The sequence below is a fragment of the Octopus sinensis genome, linkage group LG10, assembly GCF_006345805.1.
Source record: "Octopus sinensis linkage group LG10, ASM634580v1, whole genome shotgun sequence".
Lineage (NCBI taxonomy): Eukaryota > Metazoa > Mollusca > Cephalopoda > Octopoda > Octopodidae > Octopus > Octopus sinensis.
The window spans coordinates 23,107,578-23,130,077 of NC_043006.1; the positions used below are offsets into that span (position 1 = coordinate 23,107,578).

Consider the following 22,500-nt stretch of genomic DNA (forward strand, 5'->3'; position numbering starts at 1 on the left):
TGTGTGCACGTCCTCTTGTTGTCCGTTAATTTTACTCGTTTATTTAAATTGACTATATATATATATACAGTTAATAAAAAGGAAAATGTCCCTTGCATTTGAAAACTATGGAAATATTTTTTAAAAAATTTTCCCTTTAATCTGTCCACAATTTAATTGTTTTTCATGCTTTACTCTAAGTTGAAAGAGTCGCAAAGATTGAAACCGTGCTAAAATTTTTTCATGATAGAATTATTTTAGCATTTTGTTAGCTGTTTTTTATATTACTTATATATTATATATTATATATATTATATTATATTATATTATCTATAATATATATATATATATTATATATAATATATATAATATATATATATATATATATATATATATATATGGTATATATATATATATATTATTATATATATATACAAACATATATATATACACACACACACACACACATACGGCGGTCATCTGTCAGTTTCCAAATCCACTCAGTGTCTGCACCAATCTATAGTAGAATACACATATTCAAGCCATCACGCAGTGGGACTGAACCCGGAACCATGCGGTTGTGAAGCAACACAGCTACGCCAGCGCCTGTACAGAAAGACATGTGCCTAGCTGCGCTTCCTTGTTTGCATGTGTCCATATCACTCACTCACACACACGCACGCACACACACACACACACACACACACACTCACACACACCACACACATGTAAAAGAAAAATTTTGAGATTTGATTTCAATACACAATTTTTGTGAATTAGGGCATTTCTTTACTACCCACCTCGAATGACCGGGCGATACATATCTTCAATATTTAGTTATTTTTCTTTATAACCGTCATAGTAATAATTAATCTTTTATCAAGACAAGCACATCGAAGAATCTAGACACTTTCTGTTTTATTCTATGTATTTTCTGTTCTATTTTGCTTTCTGTTATTTTTCTGAATTTTTTTTTTATTAATCTTGGATTCTCTGACTATGATTTACAGCCATAAGAATTGGAAGCTCTTAAAAAAAAGAACAGCCAAAAACAACCAAAAAAAAATGAACATCTATGAATATTTATTGGGAAGAAGCAGAGAAAAGAAAAAGGAAAAAAAGGATGGGGACGCTCTTCTGGAGATCCATTTTAAGATTTTGGATAGCAAGAAATAATCTGTGTCAGAGTAACAGTTTTCTATAATGGAAATTGAGCATTTAACGGAAATTTATGTTAAATTGGCTGAAAAGCATAAGTTTTATTTATGTTGTTCTAGCTGCTGGTGGTGCTGCTGTTGTTGTTGTTGTTTGTTGTTGTTGTTGTTGTTGTCGCTGCGGGACTTGTTTTTATTACAATCAATTCCAAGATATAAGATTAGTAAATGTTATTTCTTTTCTTCTTTTTCTTTCTGTTTTTTTTTCTTTCTTTTTGCATTGCACTAGGAATGAACGAGTTAGTTCGCAATGTTCGGTGGGATAAGTCTACACGGGAAATAACGAAACGAGGGTTGGTTTGTTTACATTTTCTATCAGATATAGCAATATTAGAAACATATAATAAAACTTTATACACACTCACACATCAACGCATACACACACACACACACACACACACACACGCACACACACATACACACATGCAGACACACCATCATATATACGAGTGCATATGTATATTTTTATAAATATAAATAAATGTATGATGTATGGCATGTGCTTTGTTGTGTGTCTGCATGTGTGACTTTCAGATTGCTATATCTGATAGAAAATGTAAACAAACCAACCCTCGTTTTGTTATTTCCCGTGTAATTTATACAAAGCGTAGTTTATACGCACATGCATATACATACGCATATATATATATATATATAATATATATATTATATATATATATATATATATATATATATAATATAATATATATATATATATATTGGCTGATGAGAAATCGCGCTAAATTTCGAAACCGTTACTGAGTTGATCAGCATTTACTGTTCTGACCCATTTGAGGTAAGACATTATTGTTCACTGATATTTTTACCTATCTTGTCTGTTATGGATTTGTGACTATTCGGTGGTACAGGAGTATTTTTCGACTTCAATCATAGGTACTCATGTTGTATCCTTATGCATGTATGTACATATCTAATATTGTATGTACAGCTAATAATTCGCTTACCACTTGTGATGGTATTTTAATAATACCATCCCTATATTTATATATATTATATATATACATCATACATATATGTATGTATATATATATATATTCAAATTCAAAATGGCTGACGACTAGTATCACGCTAGAAACTTAAGAGTACCAACGAATTTGAATAAAACTGTTTTGATCCGTACATGTAATTCATAATAAGTTTGCTGAGTGCCCTTCTTTCATTTGTCCCTCAATCGTATATATATATATATATATATATATATATATATATATATATATATATATATATATATATATATATACGTATGTATATGCATGTGCGTATAAACTACGCTTTGTGTATCCGTGTGTGTGTGTGTAGAGAGAGAGAGATAGATGTTTATATGAGCGTAGTAATGCGTGCATGGGTATATATGCGTGTGTATGTGCGTGTATACGTAGACATATATATGCATATATGTGTGCTTGTATGTTATGTACACGCGCGTGTGAGTATGTATATATATATGTATATATACATACATGTGTGTGTGTGCGTATGAATGAAGTATTACTTTCTCCACGCCTATTGGAGTAATTTCCCTTTTTTCTTTCATAGCGTTTGTCTTAATAACTGATGAGATGCCGGAGCAGACTTCAGCCCAGGCATCCGAAGCTCTGAGTTTTCTTATGACAACCAACTAATTTTCACATATTACATATATTTTTTTTTTACTCTTTTACTTGTTTCAGTCATTTGACTGCGGACATGCTGGAGCACCGCCTTTAATCGAGCAACTCGACCCCGGGACTTATTCTTTGTAAGCCCAGTCTCTTTTGCCGAACCGCTAAGTGATGGGGACATAAACACACCAGCATCGGTTGTCAAGCAATGCTAGGGGGACAAACACACACACATACACATACATATATATATATACATATATACGACGGGCTTCTTTCAGTTACCGTCTACCAAATCCACTCACAAGGCTTTGGTCGGCCCGAGGCTATAGTAGAAGACACTTGCACAAGGTGCCACGCAGTGGGACTGAACCCGGAACCAAGTGGTTGGTAAGCAAGCTACTTACACCACACAGCCACTCCTGCGCCTATATGTATATATATATATATATATATATATATATATATATATATATATATATGTATATACTGGAGGTGCGTGACCTTGGGTTTAAAGTATTGTATTCATCATCGTAAAATTTTTGCCTAGATTCCTGCATCGACTGATAGGTAGTGTTCTTGAGTAGAGCACTTCTTTCCATGTTGATTAAATCCACTCAACTGGCAAAAGTGAGTAATGAACGACAGACTGGCGAAACGTCCAGTGGGTATTATATACGCCATAGAAATCGGAAGACTAGCCTTAAAGCCTTCCTCGAGAAGAATCATTGAATCTCTGTTTACACACACACACCCACACACGCACACACACCACACACACACATATATAATATATATTATATATAATATATATATTATATATATATATATATATATATATATGCATATGTGTGTAAGTATGTATTGAATATCTTGTATATGTACGTACATACCTGCATACGTACATATATGTATTGTATGAACGAGTGAAAAGAGAAAAGTAAGTAACCCTCAGCTAATTTGATAGAAGTTGCAAATATATTTTTTAAAACAAGTTTGACTCAACTCCGCATGACTAAAGGTTTCGTGGGCATGTAGGACACGTTTAACTCATCAAATGCTAGGAAATTTTTGTAGGCCTTTTGGTTCCTTTGTTTTCCAAATACCAAAATTATTTTTTCTCTTCGAATAGTGATTTTACACAGCTAATTTTTAACAAGAATACACATTAGGCGCAGGAGTGGCTGTGTGGTAAGTAGCTTGCATACCAACCACATGGTTCCGGGTTCAGTCCCATTACGTGGTACCTTGGGCAAGTATCTTCTACTATAGCCTCGGGCCGACCAAAGCCTTGTGAATCGATTTGGTAGACGGAAACTGAAAGAAGCCCGTTGTATATATGTATGTATGTATGCATATATATATATATATATATATATATATACATACACACTGCATATATATACACACATGCATATATATATATATATATAATATATATATATATATATATATATATATATAAATTAGAAAAAACCCACCTTTTAGCAATTCAAAATGAACGATTAAATTACACCATCTAGAAAATTATAATATAATATATATATATATATTGTGTGTGTGTGTGTGTGTGTGTGTGTGTTGTGTATCTGTGTTTGTCCCTCCAACATCTCTTGACAACCGATGCTGGTGTGTTTAGGTCCCCGGCAAAGAGACCGATAGAATAAGTTCTAGGCTTACAAAGAATAAGTCCTGGAATCGATTTGATTCGACTAAAGGTGGTGCTCCAGCATGGCCGCAGTCAAATGACTGAAACAAATATAAGAATGAAAGAATAAAAGAATATTTCATATTTCCAGTTATTTGACGCGGAGGCCTGTCGTCATGTAATTAATTTGTATAATGAAATTGGAGACGTCTGTCTCTCTTAAAGTTACTATATAGATACAGTGAAATTAATGAAGATTAGAAGAACAGAGATTTGCACATCCAAGTTTTATTATACAGTTATTTACATCTTCATTAATTTCATTATTTTCTCTACGGGAACTATGCAGTCCCTAGAAGGACATTCGATTTACCAAGTGAGAATTAACCGAGTATAGTAAATTCTAACTAACTTGAGTTTCATTAAAACGCACCGTAGCAGACCTGTATTGATAACCGATAAGAGCTATAATCCTGGCGGTTACCATTTTAGCTCTTTTCGCAAGCCGATTTTTCACATGCGTTCTAACTAATCTTTCCACCGTTTAGGCCTAAAAAAGCCCTTATTGTTGGTTTCCTTGTCCTCTTATTCTTTATTTGTACTGTTTTTTCTACTGTTTTTTCTTCATTTGTATTGCTTTTAGGTCTTGTTCTTGTCACTTGTTTTACACCTCTGCAAAAGAATTTTATTTAATTCCTTTTGCAGGAAGGACTGTTTCAGCCTGGCCGTGTTCTGCCCTTACCTTCGAAACACGCATTGAGTCGAAACAGGGGCAGCTGATGAAGGGGAATTTTCCTTGTATTGTTTGTCCTGTACTCTGTTTTTTTCGCTGTTAAAAAAAGTCCGTTTCGTTGTTTGATTTTATGTTTTCGTTTCTCGTTGTGTTCTACGTTTATTTGTGGTGTCCTGTACTCATATATATATATATATATATATATATTATATATATATATATATATATATATATAATATATGCATGTATATATACATATAGATGTAAGTATGTACATATATGTATATATGCATATGTTTTATTTATTTATTATATTGTTATTATATGACCGAACGCACGCGTTGTTTCTCTTCTCCAAGTAAGTTTATATATATATATATATATATATATATATATATATATATATATAATATATATATGTATGTATGTATATATGTGCATATATGCACATAGTGGAGGCACATGGCCTAGTGGTTAGACCAGCGGACTCGCGGTCGAGGGATCGCGGGTTCGAATCTGTGACCGGACGATGTGTGTTTATGAGCGAAACACCTAAGCAGAAGGTAATGGCGAAATTTCTGTTGCTGACTCTTTCGCCACAACTTTCACTCTTTCCTCCTGCATCTTGCAGCTCACCTGCGACGGACCAGCGTCCCGTCCAGGTGGGGAACCTACACGCAAGAAACCAGGAAACCGGCCCTTATGAGCCAGGCATGGCTCGAGAAGGAACAAAAAACAACATATATGCACATACTCTCACATACATGCAAGCATCTTATCATTATATATATCTAGATAGAAACATGACATTTTTGCGTGTTTAACCTTTTTAAAAGCAATAATGAAAATGAAATCTTTCTATAAATAAATTTTAAATGATATTTCAATAATAAATACGAAACGATAAATATAGATTTTCATTTATTTACACTATTTTTTACATTCATTTAAACCTCTTTCTTCTTTTACGTACTCAGTCGACCTGCTAGAAATAGTAACCAAATCTCCCAAATACCACATCTTCTCTCTTAATTAGTAAAGGAGACATTCGATAATGTAACCCTATATTTATAGTCATAGTCTAATAAAAATGAATGGGACGGTCAATGCAGAAATACTTTCGATTATTTGTCAACTCGATCAGAAGTGACCATTCTGGTTACACAATTCAGTATAAGCCTGATATTCTTTCTAGGGTCTTTTGGTTTCTTTGTTTTCCAAATATCAAAATAATTTTTTTCTTTTCTTATAGCGATTTAAAATTTTTTTGGTTTTTTTCACTTTTCTTTTATTTAATGTAGAAGCGTTTTGTCATGTAATTATTTAGTGAAATGAATTTGGAACTTCTGTGTCTCTTAAAGTAGAATATATCTTAAATTTTGTTTCTAATTACATGAAATGATGTAAAATCGAATACAGTCTAGTCACATGGATTCAATCTAAGAGTTATGTTGAGTACACGTCTGTAGAAAACTCAGCTGCTTATATGAAAATTTGACGAGGATTTGAATTGTTCGAACAACCGAATACTTATCGTCTATACCGATAAATAATCCATAATTACATTTAAGCCAAGCAGTTATGAGGTAAAGGAGATTTAGCTGCTATTTCTAAGAGGTCGAAGCACCGACTGGATGAAGGCTACTCTCGTTGTCGTATAAGCCGACTTCAATGAAATTGTAACACAAAACAAAATCTTTTATACAATTTATTTTACCATTTTCTCAAAAGTGGTAGATTTCAATTAATTTATTATACAAAACATGCAGCCTATTTTATACCAGACAGTCAACAGTGTACTCTTCAGATAACCAAACAATCAATGAAATCCCCTCTAAATAACCATTCGGCCAATGTAGTCCTTTCCAGATAACCAGGCATTCAATGGAGTACTGTGCAAGCAACTAGACAATCCATAAAGTCCTCTCCAAGCAATTTGTCAAACATTCATAGATTATACATAAAGTATTTTTTATACTGAAGACTTTCACGCAAGCTGGAACGAACTAGTTTAACCGAGCCATGTTCGTACACTTTCGCCACAGAACAAATTTAATGAAGCTTCTCAAACTAGTACCATTTGATTAGTTTGACTAACCATATGGCTCCATATTTTTATAGATAGTAACATTTATGCCTCACTCAAGAACATTAATGGTGAAATGAAAAGAAAACATAAAAAAAGATTTCTAAATCAGTTGCGGTCTCGGTATATCAGTGCTGTATCCATTCTTTCGCAGAGCTGCTCGCTACTTTCACAGCTTTTAAAATAAAAAATGAAACAAACAAGACCCATCATCTTTTAAGCGAACATATGTAATACACAGATCTTGTACATTTGACAATATTTTATGACTTGTAAATGAATCCGAGTAACAGGTTATTGTTACACTTCAATAACAGCTGAATTGCTCAGGCAATTTTACTATAATATAGCTAAAATGTGTTGTAATGTTAAATCATTTCTTGCTTGAGACAGAGTAATGTAACAAGTAACATTGGTCAGACCGATGTGAAATACAAAAATATCACTGAAAATATGTAGAAATATACGGGCCATAACGTTAAAGTAAAATATTTTAATTCCCTACGGCCGTTTCTTGTAGCAGGCGAGTAGATGAGTGAGAAAAAAACAGCGCACAAATTGCCTTATTTAATGAAATTAAAATGAGCTTTTAAACGTTTTAAACTTGTTCATCACCATAGCAAAGAAAGAAGAATTATATGGAAATTTTGTCTCATCTTTAATAATGTGAGAGGAGGGCAAAAATTCCCTTACTATTAGGGTGTTTAAGAACCAATACCGAAAGGATGACATCAAAGACAGTATAAAATAGTAGCATCTATGATCGGTTATCTAAAACAATTTAGACCGCACGGATATAAAAGTAATTGATTGAAAAAAAAATTTGTAAAGTACAAACTTACACAGAAAACATAACAGTTAACCCTTTGAGCACGTAAATTCGCTTTAGCGGATGATTTCGTTTGACTATGCCCTTGGAAAACGCAAAAGCGGGTTACCTCGTAGTTTTGTGTTTACGGCTTGCTATGTGGCAGAAACATTGATGTTTTTAGCTGTAAATCTAAAACCATGTGGCCACTCGCTTATGTGGCTTTCAGCAATATGGTCAAATGAAATCGTGCCCACTAAAGCGTATTCGTGGGCTCAAAGGGTTAATAAGTGAGACACCTGCAACATACATTCCCATATTTTAGGTGATATAATTTGAAACATGAGACATATAGAAGACCAATCGAAATACAAATCACACTACTGTTTCACAGCAATTCAAAGACAATGTATAAAATTGTAGACAAAATAACTAGAATCAGCAATTTTATACGACTGCTGGTATTGTACATGCTTTTTTGTTGAAAAAAAAAGAAGACATTTCTTCCTTTTTTGTTGTTTTTTTATATAAAAGTTTAAGAAAATGTTTACTTCGTTTAGTTTTGCTGGTTGATTGATTTCGTTGCTTTGGTTGATTTGCCTTATCAGATGCCTTATCGATTTTGTATAAAATCCGCCAGTGTGGCGTCAACAATTCGTGTTAAGGAACTTTTATAATAAAAAGAATAAATTTCAGCTCTCTTCAGGTCTCGGGGTGCCATTTTTTTCACCTTCTCATGGAAATTTCACTGTTCAGGATTATATTTTATTAACAAAGATTAACAATCAGTTGTACAAGAGAAAAAGGTATTTTCGCATAAAAAAAAATCATTTGGAATTGTACCATATGAGTGCATATATATATACACATATATGTGTGCATGTGCATATATATATATACATACATACATATATATATATACACACACACATATATACATAAATACAATATGTATGTAAATATATATGTACGCAAATATATATATATATATATATATATATATATATATATATATTATATATATATATATACACTAAAACGAGATGCTTTCTGTATATATTTGCAGTTAATTTCCACGATAAATAAATAACTATTCAAATGTCACAGCTTATATTGACGCTGTTGTTATAAAATGTTATAAAAACTGATGTGTTTATATTACAATTGTATGAAAATGGTTTTAAACAGATTTCAGTCTCCATCTGTTATACCTACTGTCTATATTTTAAAAGTCATTGGCGTAAGGTACCATTGCATGTTTTTTTCTTCTTTCATAAGCAATAAAATTCGTGTATTACGACTGAACAAGTTAAGCATTTTACGACACAGCACCAGTTAAACTTGCAATTGCATCGCTCATCGGAAATCCTCTGTATAGTTCTGTAACCACGGCCACAACACAGTAGATCACAACCGTCAATTGCTTTCGAAGTTAAGTTGCATAACCGGCCGTGCGTGCCTGGAATACCGACCTTAGGGAGGGGTTCACAGAAATCCGGTGATACAATCAAGTAAACTAAATCTTCTTGTGTGTGAGGTTTGAACTTTGGATTCATTGGAACTAATAATTTCTTAGTTCCTTTGTTCTTCTTACGAACTTCTGTGGCTCCGTCGAATTTCTCTTTTATTATCTCTCCAACTTCACGAAACGAGCGTATCGCTCGCCAGCAAGTTCGCATTTCACATGTTCCAGATACTCCGTGACATTTACACTGGATTTTCATATGGTTCTCAATTGCCTATAAAACATAAAATAAAAAAAAAGGTATTAGTTTCATATTTTTACACAGTAATACAAAATACAAATTAATTTAGTAATAAAATTCTCGATTTAGATTTTTATTGTCGTCGAAGCTATACAATAGCAGTTTCTACAAAAAGGGGAAAAAAGCCAAAAGTCGTAGTCTAAAGAATGTCACTCACTGACTTTGTTAAAGCTCTAGTCAGCATAATTACTCTATATATTTTTATATACTCTTTTACTCTTTTATTTGTTTCAGTCATTTGACCGCGGCCATGCTGGAGCACCGCCTTTAATCGAGCAACTCGAACCCGGCACTTATTCTTTGTAAGCCCAGTACCAATTCTATCGGTCTGTTTTGCCGAACCGCTAAGTGACGGGGACATAAACACACCAGCATCGGTTGTCAAGCAATGCTGGGGGACAAACACAGACACACAAGCAAACACACTTACATATATATATATATATATATATATATATATATATATATATATATACATATATACGACGGGCTTCTTTCAGTTTCCGTCTACCAATTCCACTCACAAGGCTTTGGTCAGCCCGAGGCTATAGTAGAAGACACATATTTTTAGAGAAATTCATGCATGTTGAGTCTGGGGCTGAATAAATGTATATGTGAACTTGATTTGTCTAACTTTGATTCTTACTTCTACATTATTCTACCGCCTTAGGTTTCTTGAGTACTTCAAAGTGAAGTCTATGCATGGAGAAAAATGTTCGCCATTAATTTATGTAAAAGTTATCTGTTGATATGTCACGGTGGTGTATACATAAGACTAAATTCAATAATGAATTAAAGTAATTATCGAACATGGTTGAATGAAATAGCGTGTCTTAGGCTTTTTATCATTTATTTTTTTACTACCCCCAAGGGGCTAAACACAGAGGGGACAAACAAGGACAGACAAACGGATTAAGTCGATTATATCGACCCCAGTGTGTAACTGGTACTTAATTTATTGACCCCGAAAGGCAAAGTCGACCTCGGCGGAATTTGAACTCGGAACGTAACGACAGACGAAATACGGCTACGAATTTCGCCCGGCGTGCTAACGTTTCTGCCAGCTCGCCGTCTTCTAGGTTCTTTATTATTGGAGACTTGAAAGTATATCTTGTTTATGTATCTTTCAGATAATTTATCGGTTTTCTAGTGAATTTAAAGAGATAAACAATTATCGTAAAAATCTGTCCAAAGCAATTACTGTTCATAAATTAACGATCACTCTACCTAAATTAAGATCACTTTCCATAAATTAATGATTATTCTGCATAAATTAACGATCACTCTGCATAAACTAACGAATTGCTCTGTATAGGCTATAAATTAACGAATCATGCTTAAATTTACGATCACTCTGCATAAATTTACGGATTAAATTAACCCTCGGATCTTTTCGGTTTGAACGGCAGTTTTTCTAGCGGTGTCATATGAAATTGTCACCCATAATTATGACCCTAGTATCGATCTATTGCATTTCAATCTGTTTTAGGGTTAGGGTTAGTTAGGGTTAGGGTTAGGGTTAGAGGTGGGGGGAAGGGTGTCTTTTTTTTCTTCAGAAATGTAAATAAACCCAATCTGTTTCTTAAACGAAGGACATATTCATACGGCACAGAATGTTTTCACCTCAATAGACGTCATTGATTGGTTGAAATTGCAGAAATTAAAGAAAAAAACAACAAATATCTTACAAACTATAGAATTTTCTCAATGAAGCCAAGAGAAAAAGATGCTTTATAAACACATTCTACCAGTATACGAAGTTTAAAAGTGTTTAGTTACGTGGAAATTATTTTAAAAAACTGCCGTTCAAACCGAAAAGATCCTAACCCTCTAGACTTCAGCGTTGACCAGCCTATTAATTTTCTTCTTAATAGAACTACATGAAATATATTTTATTAATCGTAATTATAAAGCTTTTGTCACTGTTTTGAAAAGGTAAACAAAAAAAGTATAAAAAGAAAAAACAGAAACAAGAAAAAGAAACAGGGTATTTATCTCTACTGAGATTTGCAGCTCCAAAGTTATAAAAAGTGACTTTTTAAAGCGGATTAATTTAGATAGAAGGGGAAAAAGATGCTTAAAACAAGTTTTGAAAGTGATACAGTTTTAGGTTTTAATGAAACTTATTTAATTTGGTTGCATTGATTGATAGTTTTATAATAGAAATTCAGTCATCTTTGGTGCAGTAAAGTTGGTGTAGGTCTCGATTACTTTTGCTTCTGCTACTACTGTTGCTACTAATACTGCTTCAACTACAGCTGTATGTCAAGTATGTTAGGGTGAGTGGCGATATAATTGTTGTTGCTACTTCGTTATTGGTATCCACAAAAACATGAATCGTATGTCAATTTATTTTTTACTCTAGTCAAAGAGGGGCGGTGCTTATATCTTGTATAGGCCACAACTTCCACATTTTGTGAATTCGATTCGATTGAGTTCTCGTTTCAACTTCTGTAGATGAATGAGTGGAAACACGGGCAGGGAATTTCAGTGATATTCGGTTTTATGCTGGAAACCATTATTATTATTACAATAAAAACAATGAATTTATGAAGTACATAATAACACTCGAACATTACACCAGACAATTTTGTCACACCTAGAATCTCCCTACCTGCACACATACAAATCTTTCAAACAACACAAAATACATGCACACGCTTAAAAATCCATTTTTTAGGCTCTCTAAAATTTAAAACTATAAAATTAGTATTTTTCAACTCTAAAGCGAAAAAACTCTAAAAAGCCATAGTTATTGGGTTCTAAAGCCCTCGAAAAGGCCGAAAAACTGATTTTATAGTTTTAATCCTTTAGTGTTTAAATCGGCCAAAACCCGTTGTATCTAATTCCTCTACGAAATCTGTTAAAAAATAAACAAATCACGTTAGTGAATTCTCGTAGCTTTGAGTCAATGTCAGGGCTTTTCTTCCACAAAGCACAGAACTAGGAGAAAAGCAAAATTAACTGAGATGGATGTCAACAGAGCAAATATTGACTTCCATAAAGTGGAAAAAATAAATGGAAGGAAAAAGGCTGGTAAATATTTCGGTGTGAACGCAAATAGCTGTTACGTGGTAACAGGGAATGCTAGGAATAGTAGCCAAATCTTTCCTTTTCTGGAAAAAGGTACCGTTTACGCGTGATTTCGATGTCACATTCGTTGAAAGCGTGCAAAATAACCTGGAAAAGAAAAAAAGACCCGCGAAACAAAACTCCCTTGGTGGGAAACTTCGAGGGCTACACCATCCCTCCCACCTTTCTCTTCCGGAAAAAAGTGGGCTTGGAGGTCAGATAAGTTGAATGCACCCGAAAACAACCGTGGAAAAAAGGTAATCCACACCGAGGTACGAAATATTTACCAAAAGAATAAAATCTTGTACCGATTATACTTGTATTTTAATTAATTCAAATTAATGTACATCATCTTGAAAAGTAGTAAAATTTTTGTCGGTTGCCATCTGGGATAATTTTAGTAACAAATCAAACAAGGAAGATGCATCAAGAATTTCGGTGGGATATTAAACTGTAAATATGCCTTTCTCAATACAAGTTAACGTTAACGGATTAACGATTAACGAAGTTAACTTTTTGATTGACGGTGCCCACCTCAGTAATATATATATATATATATATATATATATATATAATATATATATATATATATTATATATATATATATATATATATGTATGTATGAATCCATGCACGCAAGTGTGTATGTATGTATGTATATGTATGTATGTATGTATGTATGTATGTATGTATGTATGTATGTATGTATGTATGTATGTATGTATGCATGCATGTTCTCTGTCCTTTCATGATGGAGTACAAGTTTATTTGGATAATCTAAGAGAATGTAGGCCCAAAACAGAAAAAATATATAAAAATATTAAGAAACACTGCTACAGATAGTGACAACGGAACCTTATGAAACCGTATTAATTTACAAATCATTAACTCAGCCATCAATAAATACACCTGCAATATTATTCTTCATACTTTTAAAAGAAAATTACTTTCATGTCATTTGAAACCTTCATATCAGTCATCGGTTTCATTGAAGTTTATAGCCAGTGTCGAATTCAGAGAGAGGCCAAGTGGCGGAGGTGGTTTTTCTTGCAAGATTTAGCTGCCCTTCTTACTAAAACTTCCATTGAAAATGTGATAATGTACTGAGGTGATTAATTTTTTTTCCTTTTCTGATGGGGTATTAGTAAAGTAGAGGTGTTATGTATTCTCCCTGTTCGTTGGTAAATATTTCGGCACATACGTATGTATGTATGTATGTATGTATGTATGTATGTATGTATGTATGTATGTGTGTGTATATATATATATTATTGTGTCTGGGGAGAGTCATTCTCTTTTAGTGCCTTGTTACTTAATACACTCACCGGTTCGATTTACTTATTTATATATATATATATATATATATATATATATATATATATATATATATATATATATATATATATCGTATCCGAGTATTTATTTTCTTTGCTGAACGCTTCATTTATGATGACGACGTTGATGACTCTGTAGACCAACTTTTTCATAGAAGAGTCGATGGCGTTGACTGCATGATAATGTTAGTGGAGGCACATGGCCTAGTGGTTAAAGCGGCGGACTCGCGGTCGAGGGATCGCGGGTTCGAATCTCAGACCGGGTGATGTGTGTGTTTATGAGTGAAACACCTAAGCTCCACGCGGCTCCGGCAGAAGGTAATAGCGAACTTCTGCTGACTATTTCGCCACAACTTTCTCTCACTCTTTCCTCCTGCATCTTGCAGCTCACCAGCGACGGACCGGCGTCCAGTCCAGGTGGGGAACCTATACGCCAAGGAAACCGGGAAACCGGCCCTTATGAGCCAGACGTGGCCCGAGAAGGAACAGACATGATAATGTTAGTGAAGGACGAATTTGATTTTGTCGAGCTTTTCTCCTCTGTCCTTTAATTTCTTCCTTTTTTCTTCTGGTGGCTTTGAAGGTTTTGGTTTCTATGGTGATGGAACACTGCAGCTTGGCACAATCACAGGCTTGTGTTTCAAACGATTTAGGCTCAAGTCCAGCGGCTTTCAGCGTTGTTTTGTATTGGTTCGTGTATCTTCGAAGAGTGCAGTCCTGTTGTCTTTACACGCACACACACACACACACACACACACACGCTCACACACACACGAGCACGTAGTTGCAAAACTAGTGGAGAAAAAATGTACATTTGTACACATATTTAGAGTATAGTATTGAGCAAAATACGACTGTCTGATGATCGGTTACGTGAAACTATGGATAAGAGTTTGTGAATTATTTTCAGCATCAGTATAACACAGTATGTGTATATCTATGTAGAATGTATATGTTTGTAAGTATGCATGTATAAATATATAGGAATTACTCCGTCGGTTACGACGACGAGGGTTCCGGTTGATCCGAATCAACGGAACAGCCTGCTCGTGAAATTAACGTGTAAGTGGCTGAGCACTCCACAGACACGTGCACCCTTAACGTAGTTCTCGGGGAGATTCAGCGTGGCACAGAGAGTGACAAGGCCGGCCCCTTGAAATACAGACACAACAGAAACAGGAAGTAAGAGTGAGAGAAAGTTGTGGTGAAAGAGTACAGCAGGGTTCACCACCATCTCCTACCGGAGCCTCGTGGAGCTTTTAGGTGTTTTCGCTCAACAAACACTCACAACGCCCGGTCTGGGAATCGAAACCGCGATCCTATGACCGCGAGTCCGCTGCCCTAACCACTGGACCATTGCGCCTCCACTATAAATATATATGGAAGTATATATATATATGTGTGTGTGTGTGTGTGTGTGTGTGTGTGCATAAAACTGAATTTGATTCAGGATTTTCAGGGTTTTCAGGAATGTGGAATCACCTCTCAGCCGGTATTGTCTCCAGAAAAGCTCTGGCCCTGAGTAATAGCACCTGTCAGGGTGTCACATATGGGTTAACTAGCTTATGAGCAACGGAACCTAGAAATACTCGGATTGGTGCACGAGGACCTAGTAAACTCAGTTGGAGTGAAGGGTCCCCGGTCTTTGTTAAGGCATCCCACTAGGTGAAGGTGTAAACTGGTACTCTACTCAATCGGATATCTTGAACTTACCTGTCAGCAATGGTCATGCTCACCTAACGAGCCATTATAGATTTGCATAAATATATATATATATATATATATATATATATATATACATATATATATATATATATATATATATATATATACATATATATATGTATATATATATACATATATATATATGTATATATATAATATATATATATATATATATAATATATATATATATATTATATATATATATATATTATATATTATATATATATAATATATATATATATATACACATATATATAATTTGTTACCATTTTTACCCCTCCGCAAAAAAATCTCAAATTTTATTTAATTTGCTTTTCGAGGGAAGAAATGGGTGGTGGCGATCCCTGCTGTACTCTTTTGCCACAACTTTTTCCCACTCTTTCTTCTGTCGGCCTTCTCGCTTAGCCAGCGGATTGGCGTCATTTGAAGGCTAAAACAATGCGAAGCGCATTGTGACCAGCGATGTGTTGCAACATCTGATAGCCTGGTCGGTCACGGTGATATATACATACATATATATTTGAGCAATTGAATGAATTATCTTATTGAGGATAATTCGAAAGATAACCGATACCTGGGTAGCAAATTCACATCAGAAAGAACACGGTTGAAGCTACGTCCCTAGGGCATAGACTACGTGTCTTCGTGCGGAAATTTTTATGTTTATTTTAAAATTATAAGTATATGAAAGAATGGAGTTGAACGATATATATATCCTTTATTCTCGACATATGTTTCGAATATGCAGCCTTCGAAACATATGTCGAGAATAAAGGATATATATATCGTTCAACTCCATTCTTTCATATACATATATATATATATATACATACATGCATGTATTTACACTACACATATATAGAGATGGTGATGCAGATAAACACATAAGATGTGGCAGCTACGAGAGTCAAACATAAAGTTTATCCCTATTGTCATCGGAACATTGGGTTCAATACCACCCAATCTGAAAGAACATTTGAAAACCTTAGAAATACCCTACAATCTAGATGTATTGCAAAAGCCGGCATTACTTGGAACTGCACGTATATTGCTTAAAGTACTGTCTGTCCGAGGTGCTTGTTGCGACTTGCCAAACAGTACAAACCCCTGGTAGACACAATATCTTCAATCGCCGACAAATGTTGGATGCTACGAGACATCTTAATAATAATAACAATAACAAAGATTTTTTAACATTTTGGCACAAAATCAACAACCTCACGATATTGTATTCTGTGCGACGTCTATCATAATAATAATAATAATAATAATAATAATAATAATAATATAATAATAATAATAATAATAATAATAATCCTTTCTACATTAGGCACAAGACCTGAAATTAGGGGAGGAGGATAATCGATTAGATCGACCTCAGTACACAACTGGTACTTAGTTTATCGACCCCGAAAAGATGAAAGCAAAGTCGACCTCGGCGGAATTTGAACCCAGAACGTAGCGGCAGACGATATACCAATTTCTATTTTTTTTACTACCCACAAGGAGCTAAGTAAGCACAGAGAGAACAAACAAGTACAGACAAACGCATTAAGTCGATTATATCGAACCCAGTGTGTAACAGGTACTTATTTACTCGACCCCGAAAGGATGAAAGGCAAAGTCGACCTCGGCGAAATTTGAACTCAGAACGTAGCGGCAGACGATATACCACTAAGCATTTCGCCCGGCATGCTAACGATTCTGCCAGCTCGCCGCCTTAATAATAATAATAATAATAATAATAATAATAATAATAATAATAATAATATAATATAATAATAATAATAATAACCACAAGAAGAAGGGGGAGGAGGATATTTCGAAGAGGATGTTATTTTTAACAATGTACTAAAAGAAAGTTTGGGATTAATTCTCTTCCACCAAAAACATATAGCATTCTGATATCATACGGGTCCATTTCAGCATATTTTGTGTTGACTCTATGGGGAGTTCTCGAACGAGGCTTTCACAAACAACGACACAGAAATCTAGAAAAAGCGTTACCTTATTTTTGGTGTGTGGTAATGTCGTGTTGATAAATGTAAACCGACCGATTTGATCAGCCTAAGTTTGAAATAGGGTTAAATACGAACACAGACGGTTTAGTTTAAGAAAAAAAAATGACACAAGCACAACAATGAGTATTGTGTTGATTAATTTTGCAGCTGATACCGATGGCGGTAGACAAGTATCGTTAACAGGCATTCCATTTCCTTTTCCAGTGGATACATACATACATACATGCATACATACATACATACATACATACATACATATATACATACATACATACATACATACATACACTACATGCATACGCACGTAAGTACAAGAATACATATATACTTACGTATACATAAATAATAGCATACATATGTATATATAAGTTATATATATATATTATATATATATATATATTTTATATATTATATATATATTATATATATATTATATATAATATATATATTATATATTATATATATTATTATATATATTATATACACACACATATATAGTATATACATATATATATATACAAACATATATATACATAATGGCGCTGAACTACAACAAGTGTGTTAACGTGTCTCTCCTAAATATTAAAGAAGTCCTTCCAGAGATCGATGTTATCAGAAGCGAAATTGTCTGCAAAGCGAATATAAGTGATAGTACAACAAGTCACTGTATTTGAGAAGAATATTTTCGCTTTTGATATAGTATTTCAACTAGAACATACTCGCGAATACACGTGTTAAAACGCACGTGTGTTACTTCCCGAAATCGAAGTGAATTTATTCTTCGTCTGTGAATCAACAAGACACAGTATTTTTGAGATGGATATTTTCGTTTTTGATGTATATCTGCGTGTCCTGAAAAAAGCCTCTGAAAAATTTGCTGCTTAATACCAAATCGCTTAGGAAAATACAGAAAGTATCGTCAAACTGTTGCATGTGCTAAATCGAAACTCAAATCCCTTTTGTTTACAAAGTGCGCTTGGGGAATATAAAAGGTCTGTCTTGTCTATCTATCTTCCTTTCTTATAAAAAGGAATCACGTAAGTACTCTCTCAGCCGGTAAGGTAAGGAAGATATTATTTATTTTGTTATCATTAGTGTTCTTTCAAACAGAAATAATTTAAAAAAAAAAAAAAAAAAGATATAAAAATAAAAAATACGCGTATTCTATCTTTATAATCTTTATAATTTCGTCCTCCGTGCCTGCCACGCACTCTCTCTTTCTCTTCTTACATTATTTCTATTTCTATCTCTCTCATACATTTTTATTATTGTTATCATTAGTGTTCTTTCAAACAGAAAATAATAATTAAAAAGATATAAAAATACGCGCTATTCTATCTTTATAATCTCTCCTCTCTCTTTCTTACATTTCTATTTCTATCTCTCTCATACAGTTTATACCTTATCTGTCTCCCCATCCACCAGACCTCTATTTCCGCTCTCACTCTCCCTCCTCCCTCTCTCTCCCTCTGCAATCGTTTCTCTTTCTGCATCTCTCTCAGATCAACTTTCTCTCACCTCACCCCCTCTCTCAGTTCCTCAACTTCACTCATTCTCTCTCTCTGTTACTCCCCCTCCCTCTCTCTGCCTCTTTCCTCTCCGCTCCTTCACAGGTCAAACCCCTTTTCCTCTTCCCCTTCTGTCCCCTTATTTCTTTCTCTACACACCACCCTCCCTGTCCCTTTACTACACTCTGTTGCGCCCCCTCTCTTCCTCTTCCCCTTTTTTCTTCCTACCTTTCCTCTCCCTGTTCCCTCTAAGGCTCACCACCCCCTGTCTCTTTTTTCCTCTCTCTGTCTCCTTCCTCCACACCACCCTCTCTGTCCCTTTACTTCACTCCCTGGTACCTCTATCCTGCCCTCTCTCTCTCTCCCTCTCCATTTTCTCTCTCCTTCCTCTCCATTTTATCTCTCCGCCTTTCTTCTCCCTGCTCCCCCTAGGGCCCACCCTCTTGTCTCTCTTTTCCACCCTGTCCCTTTCTACTACAACCTACACCTCTATCCCGCTCACTCTCCCCCTGCTGACCTGCCATTCTTTCACCTTTCTCTTTTTTCCTCTTATTTTCTCTCTCTCTTTCTCTCTCTCTCAGGACAATCCCCTCGTCTCTCTCTATCCCCCCCTGGCTTTTCTCCTTTCTCTTCTCCCTCTCCATATCTCTCCTTCTCTATCGCTCTCTCTCTGTTCCTATATTTCACTAGAAGAAAATGGCAAGAAACTGGTCTGCGAGAGTGGTGCAATTGTTCGTCCGCGCTTGGAGGATCGCTGAGGACGACTCGCCGAACGACATTATTGCTGCGGCGCTGAAAAGCAACAATTTTTCGAGAACCACCGCCCAGATAGAGCGAAAGAAGAGAGAAGTTATCCGTTCGTATGCTCTAATCAGGCAACATGTGGACACCCTGGACATCATCCTGGGAGGTGACGGCAGCAGGGAGGGCCAAAAGGATGAGGAAAGCATCCAGAGCCAAATGGAGAAGCCTGGAACACAGGGAAACGATGACACATGTCCAGCTTCCAACACCACAACTGAAGACCAAAGAGGTGCGATGGCCGCAAGAAAGGAAAGGCACCCTGGAATTGATGGGAAGCAGGAGGTAAAGGGTGACAGAATCAAGGCTAAAGGAAGCCCTGTCCAGAGAAAGCAGAGGGACCCCAGCAAAAACTGTAAGGGCAGGGAAAGAAACACCTGCAAATTCTACCTGAGGGGGGACTGCTGGTACGGCGTTGAAGGTGCAACTGTCGCTTTGCACATCGGAGGCCCTACCAAAACCGCACGGACGCGAGACAGAGGTCCCTCCCTCAGGGAGAACAAAAACAAAAACAAAAGTTAAAAGAAGGGAAAAAAGCGCACTGACCACTACTGAAAGACGGTATGCAGATGTGGTGCGCGGAAACCCAACAGGTGGCCAGCTTCACCCAGATGTGAGAAGGGCGGCAGCTGAACAGCAGTCTTTTTTGTGCATGGCACAAAAAATTGTTCAGCAGCTGACCTGGCTACAAGCACAAAGCTGGAACTACCACCACATAAGGCCACCTCCAACAGATGCAGGATGGCCACCACAGACACCAACACCAACACACACACCACAAAAATATTTCTACTGAATGTAGGAGGGCTGCTGCGCGGAAACTGTAAAAAGAAAATTTCATTCCTGAGAGACCTTGTGACATGCAATCAAGCTATATGCATGGCACTCACAGAAACGCATCTTGAACCCGATATAGGTGATGCAGAAATACACATGCCGCAATATGCAGTCATACGCACAGATAGAAAAGGGAGGAGCCATGGTGGAGTTGCAATGTACATCCGAGATGACCTCACGCCCCAGGTCCTGCTGTCATATTCAAACTCAGTATGTGAAACTCAAATTGTACACATAAGACAACTGAATATCGTCATATGCACTACATATCGCCCACCAGATGCCCCAAAACACTCAGGCATGTTTGAAGACTGCCTAACAAAAATAGGAGAAGTCCTCACCAACCTTGAACAGCACAACAGTGTATTCTTCATGGGTGACTTTAACCTCCCCAATGTGGAATGGCCTGGGGGACAGATGCTCCCAGGGATGACACACCATCAGCAGGCACAGGTGGAGTCCCTGCTCCATCTCACAAATGCCTCTTTCATGGAGCAAATAGTTCTGCAACCAACAAGGGCAGATAATATACTGGATCTCTGCTTCACAAACAATATGGATATTATCCATAATGTTAATGTGATGCCGACAATGATCTCGGATCACAACATAATAGAGCTGTCTATGTATGGAACAAAAGCCCCCGCAGACACACAGCCTATACGAAGCACCCACCATCTCTCCAACTTAAACTTTCATAAAGCCAACTGGAAGTCGATTGAGAAAGAGATCCTCAAACAGGATTGGCCTGAATGTCTCTCCACACCGGACATAAACATGAAACACAAACACTTCATGTCCATAATACAAGCCATATGTGACAAATATGTCCCAATGTGCAGGGCCAGCACACACAAGAACAAAAACAGGATCCCTAGAGAAAGGAGGATTCTTATGAGACGACGGACAAAGATTGCAAACCGCCTGAGCAAGCACACCAAAAGTGGTGAGAAGTCTCGGCTCGAAAGAATGCTAATGGAAACTGAGAAAAGTCTACATCAGTCCCATGAAAAGGAGAGAGCAGATAAAGAAGCTTGGGTAATAGAAAATATAAAATCAAACCCTAAAGCTTTCTTTAAGTTTGCCAAAGAGACAGCCACAGTGCACCAGAGAATAGGACCTCTCTTCCAAAAAGATGGCTCTCTCACAGGAAATCCCACGAGGATAAGTGAAATACTGAACGAACAGTTCCAAAGTGTGTTCACTACACCTCTAGGACACAGGCAAGTAAACAACCCAGAAGAATTCTTTGCCACTTTACCAGCGGCCAAAGAGACAAAAATTGAGTACATCAACATCGAAGAAGATGATATCACACTAGCCATTGATGAGATTGACACAAACTC

The 22,500-nt window shown here is 35.8% G+C and overlaps 1 protein-coding gene across 1 annotated transcript in view; it reads right to left on the reverse strand.

Annotated features, from left to right (window-relative positions):
* Positions 1–9,134: 9,134 nt before the first annotated feature.
* Positions 9,135–22,500, reverse strand: part of LOC115216588 (protein Wnt-4-like) — a 105,288-nt gene continuing 91,922 nt past the window's right edge. The window contains exon 3 of the mRNA XM_036506347.1: positions 9,135–9,829. Within this exon, the coding sequence (XP_036362240.1) occupies positions 9,362–9,829 (468 nt within the window). The 3' untranslated portion in view covers positions 9,135–9,361. The remainder of the gene's footprint in view (positions 9,830–22,500) is intronic.